The sequence below is a fragment of the Ambystoma mexicanum genome, chromosome 2p (genome assembly GCF_040938575.1).
Source record: "Ambystoma mexicanum isolate Mex_15411 chromosome 2p, UKY_AmexF1_1, whole genome shotgun sequence".
NCBI classification, from domain to species: domain Eukaryota; kingdom Metazoa; phylum Chordata; class Amphibia; order Caudata; family Ambystomatidae; genus Ambystoma; species Ambystoma mexicanum.
The window spans coordinates 539694815-539712895 of record NC_090923.1 but is presented as its reverse complement, the minus strand read 5'-3'; the positions used below and the strand labels follow the sequence as shown (position 1 = coordinate 539712895).

Genomic DNA, 18081 nt, shown 5'->3' with positions numbered 1-18081 from the left:
CCGTGCGTCTCACTGTGGTCCAACCCCGCTTCTCCTCCTCCCAGGGCACCTGACTTCGGACTACCCTACCAGCCCTTGCTGCGGAGGCCTGGTCCCTCTGGGAGCTATACCTTGCTGACACCATCGGCTCTTCCTCCCCGGAGTCACATCACTACCACAATGACAAAAGGGACTGGGAAAAAACAGAGCTCCATCAACATGTTCGCGAAGACTGCGGTCGGCCCTGCTGAGGAGGTCTCCGTACAGGCCCCTGTCACTACCTCAACCCCTGCTACCACAGAATCTCAGAACATGATGGACTTTATCCATGAAGGTTTTACCACTCGAAGTTTGATGACATGAACGGCACTATCTCCTCTATTAAGGCCCATATTGAGAGGACTGACAGTCGAGTGCTGGAGGTGGAAACCAGGGTGAGCTCCGCCGAAGACGGCCTGGGAGCGCTACGTTCAGAGGTCACGGCGCTATCCACAGCGTCCTGGAGGTGGAGAAAAAAAATGAGGATTTGGAGTCTCGCTCGAGGCGTAACAACCTCTGTATCATCGGGGTCCCCGAGAGTGGCATTACAGAGCCGATGGAAGACTTTATAGAACACACATTGCTGTCGCTTCTGGATTCACCGAAGCTCTCTCCACAGTTTGCTATAGAGCGGGCACACCGGGCCCTGACGACTAAACCCAAGCCAGGTGCTCCTCCACGATCCATTATAGCGCATGTCCTTAACTTTCGAGACCGTGATGCCTTCCTTAGAGCCGCAAGACTCAAAGGCGAACTTCTATTGGACGGAGCAAGGATACACTTATACCCTGACTTCTTGGTGGCCGTCCAGCGGGAGCGCAAGATTATCCTGGCAGTGAAGAGAAGACTCAGGGATCACGGAGTCAAGTACTCCATGTTATACCCCGCTAAGCTTCGGGTGGAGCACAACAATCAGGTGTCATTCTTCACGATTCCGGAGGAGGACTCCAGGTTTATTGACGACCATTTCCCAGGTTGACCTCCATCCCCAGCTATTCCTCTACAGCCACTCAGCTTGCCCGTTGGGGTGCGCCGACACCGGCTCTCTCCCCGACGCCAAGAATATACCACACTTGTACCTCTCAACGATTATTGGTTGGATTGCTCCACATGACTGTGCCAAGTTAAACTGTGCTGAATATAGTTATCAAGTCACGTCCGAAGCCTCATTGCGGGCACCATGTTCTTGTTGGATCTGCCACAGGCCCGGAGCAGCGTCATCAGTCCGGCCCACAGGCCCCCAGGCGTTGATGCCACTGGTTTGGATTTGGTTCAGGGGTTTTGGGGTTGTCATTCCTCTAGTTGGGGGAGGGATGTGGGTGAGGGTGGGTTGGGATGGGTGTTTTGTTATAAAAAAGTTTGGCGTTGGCAGCGAGGGCGGACCGCAAGGTAATGCTGTGTTCTTGAGGCTACAGGGCTGCTACATCGGCCCACTGGACACTATCACCCTGCCGATATGAGCGTCGACGCTCCACCGACGGAGGTCAATCTAACCTTCATGAGCTGGAATGTGAGGGGGCTTGGCAACTTTAAAAAAATTAGACAGATACAGCTGTACGCGGAACGCCATGGAACCAAGATCCTCTTCTTACAGGAGACAGACGCATGCGCGCTCTGAACATTGTTTAACATGTGCCAGAACCTGGGGCCCCCAGAGATACTTCACCAACTTCTCTGCTCAAAGTTGTGGGGTTATGACTATTATTCATAAGAGTTTTAAATTCACACTCCTCTCATCACAAATAGACCCCCAGGGTAGATATGTATTACTCCATGCTACACTCCAGAATAGGGAGGTGATATTGCTGAACATCTATGGTCCCAACATAGACGACCCGGAGTTTTTCACACACCTCACATCCCTTCTAGGCGGAATCCCTTTGGTTCCTATTCTCTGGGGTGGGGACTTCAACACCATTTTTGATACAGACCTTGACAGATCCGGGTCCAGGCCCCGCCAGCACTCCAGGGCGGCCTATGCTGCACTGTCGTCCTTCCCCCGCCTTGCGGTCGTGGACGCATGGAGACTACTCTACCCTGATTCCTGTGTTTACTCCTTTTACTCTTCAGTCCATGATTCCCACTCCCGAATTGATAGGTGGGTAATCTCTGACGTTTTGATCAAAAATGTAGTACAACTAACGATTCCCCCTAGGACCCTATCTGACCACTCCCCAGTGACCATCACCATGTGCTGGGGGATGGACGGTGACCGCACCAGACGCTGGAGGATGAAACCTCACTCTCTCCTTGACCCTCTGTTCAGATCGGAGCTCGAGGTAGCCATTGAGGAGTTTTTTTAAATAAACAAGGGCTCGGTGTCCTCGCAGGCCTCCCTATGGGAGGCCTTTAAAGCATATATTAGGGGCATATTACTGTCTAAGGAGAGCGGCATACTCAGGACAATCCGAAGGGATATCGCTGCCAGTGAAGCCAAACTATCGGCCCTGGAGGCCCAGTGCTCACGGTCTTCAACCCCTGCGTCCCTTGCAGCCATAGGAGTGGAACTAGACGTTTTTCGGTCTCTAGCGGATCGGGAACAAAAATTCCTAGATAACCCCGGCCTGGCGAGGAGATACGGTGAGGGCGAACGCCCGGGCCACCTCCTGGCTAGACTCGTCCGCCATGAGCTGGGTGCTCCACATATACCTGGGATTGCTCGACCAGATGGCTCCTTAGCTATTAAATCACAGGCCATCAACTCGGAGTTCCTCGCTTTTTACGAAGCCCTGTACTCCGAGTCGGACGAGGCCACGGAGGTGGAGGTGGATTCCTATCTTACGGCTCTCCCTCTAACGGTCCTTTCTCCAGAGACCGCCGGTTCCCTCGATTCTCCACTCACCCCGGAAGAGTTTACGGAGGCTATAGACTCTCTCTCTTCGGGGAAGGCTCCCGGATCCGACGGCATCCCGGTCGAATTCTATAAAGCCTATAAGACTCTCTTACTCCCTCATTTAATAGCTCTTTGGGAGGAATCGGTGGAAGCAGGCATACTCCCCCCATCACTCCGCGAAGCCACAATTACGGTACTGCTCAAACCTGGTAAACCTGCTACCCAGTGCAGCTCATATCGCCCGCTTTCCCTCATTAACTGTGACACAAAAATCTTCACCAAAATGTTAGTGACCAGACTTGCTCCTTGTATGCCATCTATTATACACCCGGACCAGGCGGGATTCATCCCGGGTCGCTCCACCGCTTTAAACCTTAGAAGGCTCTTTAATATAAGTAGCAGGATCAGCCCCAATACGCAGACGGTCGGCGCAACCCTCGACATGCAGAAGGCGTTTGATTCAGTCTCTTGGAGATACCTTTGGCGGGTGCTCGAACAATGCAAATTCGGCCGTTTTTTTGCTCCTGGGTCAAGGTACTTTACTCAGGGCCCGTGGCCAGTGTCCGCATGGAGGACAGATGCTCTCCAATCTTCAATATTGCCAGAGGAACGAGACAAGGCTGCCCGTTCTCTCCCCTGATTTTCGCTTTGGCGCTAGAACCTTTCGCCGACATGCTTCGACAACGACACTCGCACAGGGGGCTTCGCTCGGCGGGCCGAGCCGATATCATATCCCTCTACGCGGATGATGCACTCCTCTTCGTGCGGTCCTCCTCCACTAATCTACCCCCGATATTGAAAGATGTTATCTACTTCGGATACATCTTCGGCCTCAAGGTGAACTGCGCAAAATCTACGCTCTTTCCGCTCATGGAATGCACCCTTCCCCCCCCTGACACCATGGGGTTCGCGTGGGCACAATTGAAGTTCACTTACCTGGGGATTGAAATAACACGTCAGTCTGAGACGACCCTTGAGGAGAACTATCATAACTACCTTGCGCACCTGGAGACTAAGACTCAGGCGTGGAGTAAATTGCCGATCTCCCTGGCAGGTAGAATAGGGCTATTAAAAATGATAGTGTTGCCCCAACTACTATACAGGTTTACCAACGTCCCCCTGTGGCCGGGCGAGGGTTTCTTCCACGCTTTGACACGCAACATCAACTCTTTCCTGTGGCACTCGGGTGCGGTCAGGCTCAAGCTCGGGACCTTGTCTACCCCGATGGCTGACGGTGGCTTTGGGGCCCCCGATTTTCTTAAATACTGGTTGGTCTCTCAAATCCAATACACATCCTACTGGTTCAACACAGCAGACCCTCCCCCACATGTTAGACTTGAAAAGCTAGCAGTCAGCGACCGTGACATCCGCTCCCTGGTGATACAGCCCATCCCTTTGACACGGGATACACTAAATCCGGTGGCTTGTACCTCCCTGGCGTTAACGAAAACGTGGAAATTACTAGTTACCCCTCATCCTTTTCATGGCAATCTCCCACTGTGGAACTTTCTCCCCGGGATCCCACGGGTGCCTCCGTCGACTTGGCCGCTGCCCTTGAGGGGTGGCACAAGTGCATGGCTCCAGTATTCAGCCTTACGTAAAACTCTTAAAAAAACCTACCTTGGGGAGGAGGTGACTGACGACCGCTGGGCTCACATGTGTGCCCGCATACACCAGGTATCATTCAATTCTCGGTTCAAATTGATTCAACTAAAGGTGTTACATAGGTTTCATTATACCCCGAGCAGGTTGCATCGTATGCTTAGCAATCATTCCCCAAGATGCCCCAGATGTGGACAGGATGGCGCCGACTATATGCACATGATCTGGGCCTGCCCCCGACTCTCCCAATACTGGGAGACGGTGTTCACAACCGTCTCCGCTATACTCGATCAACGTATAGATCCCTCCCCAATGATGGCTCTATTCCATGACTTCCCTGGGCTTCCCCGAAATTCCAAGAAACTGGCCGGCCTTTGCATGCTCCTTGCGATGCGAGCCAATCTGCTTTGTTGGCTTCGCCCCGCACCCCCCACGCATACACAATGGCTCAGAGCTCTCACATGGGCCTCAGACACTGAGGAAGCGTGGTCCTGCCTACAACCAGCCCACTCGAGGCCCAGGTATGTCTGGGTCCGGTTCCGCTCCTATATGTCGGAGTTAAATGAGACGCCGGATACAACTTCCCCAACTACCACACCCACTTGCACGGGTGGTCTAACCTGAACTGAGGGCTCTCCTATACTGCGCTCGCAAATGTATGCGTCCTTGATGGAAAATGTTCAAACTAAATGCACTGACTGTATGCCTATACTGTTTTAAATGCACCTACCTTGGGCTTACCTTGTGTTTTGTTCGCCATTGTTTAGCTGCCAACCCGTTTAATAAAAAAAGGTTAAAAAAAAAAAAAAGGAGGGTCTTGGGTTTCCCTTCCCCAAGTTCAAATATAACCAAGTTCATGCAGAACTGTGATCTTGGGATTCCCTTCCCCAAGATAAACACTCTCCAGTTCATTGGTTCCCAGGGTTCCCTTCCCCAAGACTTATTCTGAGCAGTTGACTTGTTTCCTCTGGTCACATGTTTACAAAAGATTACACGGTCCACTTGACCCTTCCTTTGATTATCTTCACCAAGGATACACACTTATTTGCTGCTTTTCCAATATTTAGTGGTTTCTGGTCTAGGTGCAGTAGTCAGACAACACGGTCCACCCCGTAAAGGTCACGCAACCAGCAACCACATGCCTTTTCTGTAATTTGACTATTGATATTGGCAATGTAAATATGTTAAGGAAGGAACAAGTTACTTACCTGTAACTGTTGTTCTCCAGCATGGGTCTGGCATGGATTCACATGCTCATGAATATTCCCCGTCGTCAGGCTGGGAATCCTCGGTAAAGAAAAAAAACCAGTATCAGTTTCGTTCTGATCTGTCTTTCGTAGTAATAACCAATCACTGGTCTCTGCGTCATACTGACCACAGCCAATGACTGCCCTCTACCTAAGCACCGCCTCTGGCAGCCATCTTCAGATTTGGAAGCACGTGAAGTGGCAGTATGACCAAGTGAAGAGCCGCAGAGGGGTAGGCGGGAGGGTTCGCATGTGAATCCATGCCAGACCCATGCTGGAGAACAACAGTTACAGGTAAGTAACTTGTTCCTTCTCCAGCATGGGGTCTGGCATGGATTCACATGCTCATGAATAAAGAATACATAGCAGTACACACATGCACAACCACGGGAGGTGGCAAAGGCTCAACATTAAGCATAGCATCAAACTCAACATTAAGCATCTTACCTCCTCACCAGGCTCACCTCAGGCGAACAGGTTGCGCAGCACTGCTTGGCCGACCCTGGACTCCTCCCTGGAATCCCGGTCGACGCAGTAGAATCTCGTGAAGGTGTGCGTCGACCTCCACGTAGCAGCCCTGCATATGTCCAGCAGGGGCACACCAGAAAGGAACGCCGTGGTAGCTGCGATCGCTCTGGTGGAATGGGCTCTCGGACGGCCGGGCAGCGGTCGGTTTGCCAACCGATGACAGTACATGATACAGCCGGAGAGCCATCTGGAAATGGAAGCCTTCGAGAGAGCCTTCCCCTGATTGACAGGTCCAAAGTTCACAAAGAGTTGTGACGTCTTCTGAAAACACTTCGTGCGGTCCACGTAGAACTTCAGCGCTCTAGCTACATCCAGCGAGTGCAAAGTCCTCTCAGCCGGCGACGAAGGCGACGGGAAGAATACAGGCAACACCAAGGGTTCGTTGAGATGGAAGTCCGACGGTACCTTGGGCATGAAGGAGGGGTGCGTCCTGAGCACTACCCTCGTGTCGTGGAAAGTCAAGTACGGGGCCTTGCAGGAAAGGGCCTGGATCTCTCCCACTCGACGTGCGGAGGTGATGGCCACAAGAAAAGCAGTTTTCCACGATAGAAACTTCAACGGAGCCGAGTGCAGAGGCTCGAACGGAGGTCCCATGAGCTTGGTCAGCACCACGTTGAGCTCCCACGCCGGGGCCGGAGCCTTCACCGGCGGGAACGATCTGAACAGTCCCTTCATGAACTCTTTCACCAGGCGATGAGACCACAAGGACGTCCGTCCCGTGGTTCTGGTGTATCTGGAGATCGCAGCAAGATGAATCTTGATGGACGCGTGTGCCAGGCCAGCTTTGGCCAGCGTCAGCAGGTACGGCAGTACTTGGGGAGCCGTAATCCGTAGAGGGTTAATCTTCTGTGCGTGGCACCAGACAGAGAACCTCTTCCATTTGTGTCCGTAGCATTTAAGAGTCGAGGACGCCCTGGCCTTTGCAAGAATCTCTCTGCAGTCGGCCGGTATGTCGTATCCTCCAAACTCTAGCGCCGCAGGAGCCAGGCCTGCAAGTTCAGCGACTTCGGGTCGTGGTGGAGGATGGCGCCTCCTTCCCTGGAGAGTAGATCCGCGTCCGCCGGCAGTTTGATCGGCGGGGACGCTGACAAGTCCAGAAGGTCCGGGAACCATATCTGCCTCGGCCACGAGGGTGCGACGAGGATCATCCTGCACCGTGACTTCTTGAGCAGGTTGACTAGCCGGATTAGCAGAGGCAAGGGAGGGAACGCGTAGAGGAACAGGCCCTCCCAGGGGAACGAGAAAGCATCGCCCATGCTCCTCGTCTGGGGAAACCTGCTGGCGAACCTCCGGCACTTGGTGTTCGTCGCCGTCGCGAACAAGTCGATCTGGGGTGTGCCCCACCGTCGGAAGAGACGATCCACCAGATCCTGCCGTAGTTCCCACTCGTGGCACGAGCGCAGCTCCCTGCTGAGTGAGTCGGCGATGGTGTTTTTTATCCCTGCCAGATGAAACGGCACCAGAAAAATCCTTTGGGCGACGGCCCAATGCCACAGGTCCTGCGCCTCCTTGGACAGCGCTGGGGACCTGGTTCCGCCCTGTTTCCTGATGTAAAACATGGTGGTGGTGTTGTCGGTGAAGATCCTCACCACCTTGCCCTTGAGGGACGGAAGGAAAGACCTGAGGGCCCAAAACACTGCACGGAGCTCCAGGACGTTGATATGCAGGGACTTCTCCGTCGGGAGCCAGAGTCCCTTTGCGTGCAGATTTTCGGTGTGCGCTCCCCACCCTTCCAGGGAGGCATCCGTAGTCACAGTCTCCTGGTGGGCTGGGGTCTGGAAGTCCATGCCCGCCGTCAGATGCGCGCGGGTGCCCCACCACCGTATCGCTCGTCGGAAGTTCTCGTCGAGCTTGATCCTTTCCTCGAAGCTGCCCGTCGTCTGGATCCAGCGCGCATCCAGGAATTCTTGCAACGGGCGCATCCGGAGCCTGCACATGGGAATGAGGTAGATGCAGGAAGACATCATCCCGAGGAGGGACTTGATGGACCTCACTTTGGCCGCGTCGGCCACCAACATCCGTTGCACCTTGCCCAAGATGGTCCTGGTCCTCTCCTCCGACGGGGAGGCCAGAAGGGACACTGTGTCGAGCCTCGCTCCGAGAAACAGTGCGACTTGCGCGGGCACCAGGTGGGATTTGGCGTAGTTCACGAAGAATCCCAGGTCCGTGAGGAGTTGGACGGTCCTTGCCGTGTGAACCACGGCGAGTTCCCTCGTCCTGGCGCGGATGAGCCAGTCGTCCAGGTAGGGGTAGACGTGGATCCCCTCGCGGCGCAGCTGCGCCGCCACCGGTGCGAGGCACTTGGTGAATACCCTGGGTGCCGACCGTAGTCCGAAGGGGAGGGCTCTGAACTGGTAATGACGCCCTTGGACCACGAACCTGAGGAATTTTCGGTGCCCCTTTAGGATGGGAATGTGGAAGTAGGCATCCTCCAAATCCAACGACGATAGGAAATCCCCTTCCTCCAGCTGGCCCAGGACGTGCTGGAGGGTGACCATCCGGAACTTCTGCGCCTTGATGAACTTGTTCAGACGTCGGAGGTCTAGGATGGGGCGCCATCCTCCCGTCTTCTTCTTCACGAGGAAGTATCTCGAGTAAACTCCGGAGCCCCGAAGCCTCTTTGGGACGATTTCGATGGCGCCCTTTCTGAGCATCGCCTTTACCTCCAGGAGAAGTTGAGGGACGTGAAGTTCTTTCCTGGCCACGGGGGGGACACGCGGGCACCTTCTTTGAAACTCGAGCGCGTGGCCCCGGGCCAGGGCGTCCAGAACCCAACGGTCGGTGGAGATGGACTCCCACACGCTGACGAAGCCCGCCAGCCGGCCTCCCACCGGGGTGCTCCGGTGGGGGCCCGACCCCACAGCCGGTTCAATCCTGCTTGGACGCGGCCTTGCCGCCTTGACCTCCTGGGCGACGACGGCGGGGTCCGCTAGACTTGCCTCGTCCTCTGTAGGCCTCTTGCGACGACGAGCGGGCCGCTTGACGGTAGGAAGCGAAACCGCCGCCGGAACCTCTGGAGGCACCCTTGCCTCCGCTGCTCCGAAAGGGCGTCCGACGTTGCTGCAGAACTCCGAGGGCCCGGGCCGTCTCAGTATCCGCCTTGATGGCCTGAAGGGAATCGTCCACTGTCTTCCCAAACAGGTTGTTCCCGTCGAAGGGCATGTCCAGGACTCTGGTCTGGACGTCCTGCCGGAAATCCGTAGCTTTGAGCCATCCACGACGTCGAAGGCAAACGCCGTTGCCCAGCTGGCGGAACCCAGTGTCGGCGATGTCCGTCGCCACGGTGATGGCGTGGTCCGAGGCCACCTCACCTTCCTGCAGGATCTCCAGGGCCTCCGCCCTCTTGTCGTCCGGCAGAAAATCCAGCAGGGGAGCTATCTTGTACCAGAGCTCCCTGTCGTAGCGAGCCACGATAGCCAAGGCGTTGGCCGCTTTAATCGTCGTCGCTGCCGAGATGACTCTACGTCCCATAGCACCCCCCCCCGCTTTCTTCCTGGCTGCCGCGGAGACGACGGAATCCGGGGTAGGCTGTGCCCGGAGGCACAGGGGGGCCGTGTCCGGGACCCGGTACTTCTTCTCGTACCGGTCTCTTCTAGCTGGCGTCGTGGAAGGGTTCTTGAGGAGGGAAAGGCCCTCATCCCAAATGTCGTCCAACAGAGGCACTGCGAGGACCGTCTTCCTCTTGGCCTCGCGCCGCTGATAAAGGAAGCCTTTTTCTTCTCCTCAGGGCAGAGTTGGAAAAGCTCGGAAGCCCTGGAGATCATGGAGTGGAAAGATCCGATCTCGTCGGGCGGAGAAGCCCTGGCGGGAGGCGACGACGGACTATCCTCGTCGTATGCCTCGTCGTCCGTACCCGTCGCTGCCGTGTCAGTCCCCGTATCATCCCCTCGGGTGGACGGGGGAGAGGGCTGGACGGGGCGCGACGGTTGAAAAGGAGGTGGTGGATGGATCCTTCTTTTCTTGGTAGGGGGAACACCAGAAGGTCCCGGTTCTGGATCCCCCGACGGGAAAGGTTCTTCCGTCGGTAACGGTAGTCTCGTCCTTATCTCGGAGCATAAGGACTGTATGGCCAACAAAATGGCCGCCGAGTTGTCTTGCGGCGCTGGCAGAGGGGAATCCGACGGGCGAGCAGGGGCCCCGTCGGTATCCTCGACGATGTCGTCGTCGTCGTCACCTGCGTCGGGGTCCATTCCGACGGGCTGGCCTTCTTCCACGCCTAGGCCGTGGCTTAAGACCTCGATCAGCTCCTCTTCTGAGGTTGAGGCCGAATCTACGACGACGCCCTGCCCCCCCTTCTTCTTCCCCACGGGGGGTTTCACGGGGGTCCTATCGATGGGCACAAAAGAAGACTCCCTCCGAGGAGGCAGGGAGATTCTGGGCCCCGAGGTCGCCACCACTGGCGCAGCCTCCACAGGCTGAGCCAGGGCCGCCGCGACTGTTTCGATAGAGGGCTTGGTCGGATGGATCAAGGCCTTCACCACCTTAGGTGCGCTCACCGCCTTATCCTTGAGGGAGGGGGCACTGCCACGCTCCTCCTCTGCCTTAGAGCTCGACCGGGGCCTCTCCAGGAGTTTCGCCGGGTGCTCGGCCTTCCTCTTACCCGACCCAGAGCGTTGGCTCGTGGTTGATGGTGCCGGGGAGGGTGCGCCCTGCCTGGCGCCCGTAGAGCCCGACCGTTCGGCGCTCCCGGTGCCAGCGGACTCGCGGTGCTTAGCCTTATGTTGGGCCCCCGTCGCCGGGGCGCCCTCAAAGGTCTTAGAAGACCGCTCGGGTTTCTTCTTCTTCTCGCCAGACGGGCTCTTACCCTCCAGCCAGTTGGCGAGACGTTGATGGCGGTCCTTCATGGTCCGTTCCGACATGTTGCCGCAAAACGCACAGTCCTTCTCCACGTGCGTCTTGTCCTCATGAAGGCAGTAAAGGCAGAAAGAGTGTTCGTCCTCCTTAAAGACGTTCTGCAGCTGGCATCCAGGGCAGACCCTGAACAGCTTTCCGGGCGTCGAGCTTCCCTTCTCCTGGGCCATCTCCGAGACCGGGCCTGAGAAGCTTCTGGAGCCCTCCGAAGTGTAGCTCGACGAAATCTTCACCCTTGAGGGGCGCAGACGAATCCGACACGGGTCCCCGTTGATCGGATGTAGGATCGGTGGAGCTTGAGGCTCTTTTGACCGAAAGAAATCGAGTTTTTGTGAAAAAACGCGAAAAAATAGCACTAACGCTCGAGAGCAATAGCACGAGGATCCCAAAACATGAACGTGCGGTAAAAATCTGAAGATGGCTGCCAGAGGCGGTGCTTAGGTAGAGGGCAGTCATTGGCTGTGGTCAGTATGACGCAGAGACCAGTGATTGGTTATTACTACGAAAGACAGATCAGAACGAAACTGATACTGGTTTTTTTTCTTTACCGAGGATTCCCAGCCTGACGACGGGGAATATTCATGAGCATGTGAATCCATGCCAGACCCCATGCTGGAGAACCTTGCTTGTGTATGCGCAGTTATCAGACCACATGGTCCACCCATCACATAACTTTCCCCAAAGCACATTGTTCAGTAATATTCTCTTCAATGTCCTTATATGTTTTGCACATTATTCTTAAGGTATTTTTCTGGCAGTGGGTTACTTGATATACTTGATTGTCCCAGAATGTTTATGCAGTCTTAGGCATTTCATAATTTGATCAAGTAACAACTTTTTTTCATTCAATTCTTCATAACTGCAGCATTCACTTGGTTTCACTCAAACCACGACTTTCCTGTCGCCCAATATTCAGTAAATGTGATGTTGTGTTGTGTTGTATTTGTCAGGATAATACCTTTCATTTGATTTGTTTTCAATAAATGTCATTTTCAGCTGTGTCGACTTAAATAGCACCTTTCATTTAGTAAGGTATTCAATAAATGCAGTTTTAAATTGTGCAGCACCTTTCATTTAGTAAGGTATTCAATAAATGCAGTTTTAAATTGTGCAGCACCTTTCATTTGGTTTGCTATTCAATAAATGATATTTAGCATTTTTCCGTGGACCGTTACTGAAAGGGGCCCTTAGAGGTCCCTCGCGATATGGAAACAAGGCAATAACCATACACAAAAGGATGCGCCAGACACAAGGTTCAAATTACCAACGCTAGGGTTTATTGCAAGCAAAATAGTCCCAATTGGCCAACTGTGGTCTCACGCCCCGCGACGTGTATTCTCTAGACCTCGAGGGACGCAAGAGAGCGAATTACGTACATCAGTTACATATATATAAAATGCATATCATACAATCAGCTATGTCATGTTTAACACCCCCCTTTTATTGAGTTTCTTTGAACTCGGGATGATGATGGACATTTCCGACGAGTATGACAATTATGACACTTTCGATGTCTATTCTAGTAACAATGTGCAATTTAGAAAGTGCGGAGGCATCTTCTAGTTGTTGAACAGAACACGGTGCTTCTGTTCTTGGAAGCAAACTGCACACGGGGGAAGACTCACATTCCAAGCTTTGCTATCTATGAGGTGCTATTCGTGTCCTGGGAGCCGACACGCTCTAAAGGGTTTTGTGAAGGGGGGCCATAACAAGAGCATAATTCAAGCCTTTAGCTGCTTTATTCTAACATATTCTACCACAGTACGAGACTGGCTGGCAGCTGTGAAATGATTAAATGCCCTGCAGCTCTCCCTCAAGGCTACAGAGAGGGAGTGTGGGCATTCCTTTCTGGGCGGCTCATGAGGAGTTTCAACGAACTCCCCAGTCCCGCGGCCTTGCCCTTTCATATTCAGACAACAATGTTAACAGTTGAGCAGAGTAAGCAGAATTCGCAAGAATTGCAAGTTGCAAAGCAGTTTAGACAGAAAGCAATGAGCAATGGTTAACAAGCAAAATGGCGATTCTTGCTTCGTTTAAAATGGCTGCTTGTTGGTCAAGCATAGCAGTCTGTATTTCTATAATTCTGTGCATAAGACGGGTGGCTTTCGGCCATCAAGATAAGTCTATCATCCAAATGAAGGGTATTCATTTTTCCAGATTGACAAACCCTCCTTTTGGCCGTATGCCAAACGTCTTATTCATTCATTGTATCCTCCTCTGATGAGGATAAGTCTGGGGTATCTATGTCTGAACCTTTCATGCTATCACAAGCATCATCTTCATCATTAATGTCTATAGTCATGAATTGTTTTATTGTTTTTGTTTCATCAGTGTGTCTGTTATTTCGGCCATGCGTTTGTTTTCCTCTCTACACCATGTGCATACATCCCTTAGTACATCCCTCGGTTATCTCAGTGCAAACTATTGGTAGGCATTGTATGCAACAGCAACATGTTATGAATATACCAAATACCACCACTAGTATCGAAATTAGCTTCCACCCCCAGGACCGCAATAGTCCCCAAAACCAGGATCCATTCCCCCCAACCCCCTTCTTCAGTAGAGAGTGTGGAACTTAGGACATGTAATTTCCGGATTGCTTTAAATATCGTAGGGGATTAATCATCTATAAACACACAGCATGCAGTTTTTACGAGTTTGCAAACTCCCCCACGATCAACTAATATTATATCTAGAGCCATTCTGTTTTGTAGTGCCATTAGCCTAATTCCTTTTTCTTCCAACGTCACGTTGTATAAGATATCCGTTGTTGTATCTATTGTATTTTTTAGTATTCTGGACAATTTCCTTATGTTATAGGAATTTTCTATTTGGGCCAAGAATGGTATAAACGATTTGGCTACATCCATTGCTATCATTCCATCTTCACTACTCCTTCTGATTCTACCTTTTAATCGCCTCACTACTTCTGCAGTTTCTAAGAGGAACACTCCTGGGAATAGTAGACCCAAGTAACACGTACCTCCCCAGTTTCTAGGTAACCATGGATATGCTTTTTCCCCACATATAAAGTAAACAGGGTCCCCTACGTATAAGGGTTCTATTTCGTGCTTTAAAACCACTGTGTTCAGGCAGCTGCTGGACGTTCCTACTTTATAGGAACCTTTTTTCTTTAAACATAGGGGAGCAGTTTTGGGGCTGTAATCCACTGTATAGGCAGGGGGCACAGCATCTTTATTCCATTCATCCCTCATTCGAAATGTCATTACTGATGTTTCTTCTGCTGGCGGGGTCGGTCTATTCTGCCTATGTAATCTATCTAGTCTTGTTTTTCTTGTATTTTTCCTCATGGGATCTGGTGAAAACACGCAAGCTTTGTGGAATATGGAACAACCCACAGGTTTCATGATCACTTCCTCAAATTCATTCATATTGGTCTCATCTAGCTGACCCGTATTACTCTTGTTCCATTTCCCAAAGAACATTGCACTCAACGATACTTCACATGAATAAACCAATGATAACGGTTGTACATACCAGCCTATCCCTTTCCCACCGTGCTGTGGTAAATGGGCACAAACCCAGCAATCTTTTTTCTTTAAAACCGCATGGGTCATGTTCATGATGAGCAACAATGTATTGTTGCCATATCCTTCACTATGTCTTTCTTCCATTGGGGACAAAGTACCATTGATTACATGAACCGGGCTTTCAGTAGCTGCTTTTGGCAAAAGGGTTTCTAATGGGTGCGCGGACTCCAGGAACCATAGTGTAATAGCTATTATTGTTGGTACTACCATACGTAGAGAACACCGGACCAATGTCCAAATCAGTACCTTATTCCTTTTACCATGCTTTTTCCCTAAATTTACAGTCTCTAAAACTATCATCTTTTCAGCAGGGGTGCAGGAGGAGGCTGAAACCGGTCTTGATTTGTTCTTCATCGTCCTTCTTGCTGGCAAAGTTTGTCGCAAATGTCTCTCGTTCTTGATGCAAAAAGTTCAATGAAAATGGCACAGTTCAATTCTGCCAACCCTTTCAAAGCCTAGATCACTTATCCCCTCCGAGCAAGATTAGTTGTTCTTTCTCCCACTGCTCAGACGATTTCTGAACAGTTCTTTATTGACAGAGTACTATGTGCATCCAGCTTGTCCCGCTCTGGCTTAGGACACATGTACTCTATCAGCCTTAGTACTTATGTGCATCCAGCTCGTCCTGCTCTGGCTCCTGACACATGTACTTTATTATAAGCGCACCGAGGAGCCGTGAGTCTTGAATTGTCCGACTTGCACAACTCTCACACTTCTCTCCTCTACGCCCCTGGTTCCTACTCTGTCCGTGAGTGGAACCAAAGGCAAAAGAAAAGCATCAAAGATCTGTGGATCACTTTGCCTGTTGAGGGCGCAAATTATACTATTTCACTCCTGGTATTGTATGATCCGTGAATAGTGCCGCTGCACTTCCAGTATCAGGCTCAGTGTCAGCCTGCGGCACAATGATGGGTAACGATGAGCGCCGTGGCAATGATGTAGTTTCTTTCTTTGGCTTTGGTGCGTTTGCAGAAGCTGGTGGGCGCCAAAGGGGTACACGCGTTGTTTCTGCTCGTGTTTGTAATACAGAGTTTGTGTCGCTCGGCAGTGATGTTGTTTCTGCTGAGCAACGTTGGGGCACTTTTCGCCCTTTCCCCTTCCTGGCAGCCTCCTCAGGCTCTGTTTCGAGTTTCACTTCTCGCTCAGGCTTTGTTTCAACTTTCACTTCTCGCTCAGGCTGATGCTGTGGCAGTGGACTGGCAACAGTTTCTTTCTTTTTCAGGACCGTTGTCTCCTTCTGGTCGTCTGGATCAGGCAAAGTTTTCAGTGAAACTGGGAACCTTTTGGCATGGGTAGCATGAATCCAGGCCTTGCGGCCGCCCACCCATATGGCCGTCTGCGTCGCCAGCAACACTTGATGGGGGCCGCGCCACCTGGGTGCTAATGCTGTCTTCCGCTCAAAGTTCTTAATCAGGACCCAGCTTCCAGGCTCCAGCGCGTGCCCCGGTCCGGTGTATCGCACTGGTAACGCCTCCTGCACCTGCTGATGAATCAAACGCAACTTCTGCATTAAAAGGCCACAGTACGTGCTTAACACAGGATGCTCGACCTCACATAATCTTTTGGGCTGCGGTGCGCACCATACATTTGCCGGTCTCCCCATTATAATTTCATAGGGCGAGAGCCCAGTTTTAGCCTGCACAGACGTGCGCATGCACAATAGCGCTAGGGGGTAATGCATCCACCCAACTCAACTTGCTCCCAGCACAGATCTTAGCTATCTTTGACTTTAAGATACCGTTATGTCTCTCAACAAGTCCGGCGGAACTCGGATGCCTGGAACTGTGGAATCGTTTCTCTATCTGTAGACCTGCACAGATCTCTAGTACTACTGCGCCCACAAAATGTGGGCCGTTATCTGACCACAGGACACGGGGCAGCCCGAACCGGGAGAAATACTCCTTCAACATTACTTTTGCCGTTGACATGGCAGTACAGTCTTTTAAAGGATATGCCTCCACCCACTTGCTAAATGCACAAATCACCAATAACACATATTTGTAGTTCTGGCACCTTTCCATTTCTATGAAATCAAAATGGATCACCTCGAATGGCATAGAGGGTGGGCCAAAACTACCTACTGGAGTCACGGTTCCCTTCCCTACATTGTGTTGCAGGCACGTAATACAATTCTGCACTAGCCTTTCTGCATTCTTTTTTATGTGCTAATTTTTTCATACTGTGGATAAATGCTGTACCATTTTCTTCGCGCAAATGTGGGTAGGGCTATGCGCCATTGTAACCATTGCGGTTACGTAACAATTTGGCAACATCCAGTTCTTGGTCTCTTTGTCCACCCAGCATCCTTCCAAATCTAACTCAGCAGAGCCCTCAGCCCACCCCTGAATCTCTTCGGTCGTGGCCTCAGCCTGCATTTCTTTGACTGTGGCAACTCCATCCTCTATCATACAAGGTACTTCCTCTGTTTGTACTGTCATCATTCTAGTACTCAAATCAGTGGCTGTTTGTTTCGCAATCCTGTCTGCAAATGCGTTTCCCTTTCCCACTTTGCATGTTACTTTTTTATGCGCCTCGCATTTTACTATAGCTAAGCGCTTTGGAAACGTGAGTGCAGACAACAATCGTACAATCAAAGGGCCATGCTGAATCCTGGCCCCATGTGATGTCAAGAAGCCCCTCTCAGCCCAGAGTCGGCCAAAGTTATGAACCACGCCAAAGGCGTACTGGTTGTCAGTATAAATATTCACGTTCAAATTCTCAGAGAGTTCACAGGCTCGGGTCAGTGCTATTATTTCTGCGGCTTGTGCCGAATTGTAGGGGATTCTTCTGCTTTCTACAACACTCTCTAGGGTAGTAATTGCACATGCGGCCGTTGATGTGCCATCAGGTAATTTAAAACAATAGCCGTCACAAAACAACTCCCCATCTGGCTCTTTCTGTGGGATGTCGCTCAAGTCAACTCTTCCCTTTGTTTCTTCTTCAGTGACCATTAAACAATCATGGGGTGGTGATTCGTTGTCACCAATTTCTGCTATGGGCAGTGGCATTAATTCTGCAGGATTCAGTGCGCTACACCTCATAATTTGGATGTGGGGTGCAAACAAGATGAGCTCGTATCTTGTTAGTCTAGCAGAGGTGAGGTGTTGCGTCTGTGTTCTGTTCAATAGAACGTCTATGGCATGTGGCACCATCAGAATTAAAGTATGCCCCAATACCATTCCTTCCGTTTGTTTCACTGACGCAGCAGCCGCTGCAACAGATCGCAAACATCGTGGTAGTGCGCGCGCTACAGGGTCCAGCGCGCCGCACGGCCTATTTCTTCCACCTTGTTCCTGTGTCAAAACCGCCAATGCACATCCTTCACTCTCGCTCACAAATAGTCTAAAGATCTTTTTATAGTTAGGAGTGCCTAAAACTGGCGCAGCACACAATGCAGCTTTCAATTGCTCAAATGCTTTCTGACATTCCTCATCCCACTGTAAAGGCATCA

At 51.8% G+C, this 18081-nt stretch overlaps 1 protein-coding gene across 3 annotated transcripts in view; it reads right to left on the bottom strand.

The window, feature by feature from the left end:
• Positions 1-18081, bottom strand: part of HDAC11 (histone deacetylase 11) — an 810750-nt gene that overhangs the window by 399918 nt on the left and 392751 nt on the right. Inside the window, exon 7 of one of the 3 annotated variants that reach the window (XM_069643980.1) lies at positions 12591-16113. The exons of the other annotated variants lie outside the window; for them this stretch is intronic. Within the exon in view, the coding sequence (XP_069500081.1) occupies positions 15454-16113 (660 nt within the window). The 3' untranslated portion in view covers positions 12591-15453. Of the gene's footprint in view, positions 1-12590; positions 16114-18081 lie in introns of those variants that run through there. 3 annotated transcript variants of the gene reach the window in all.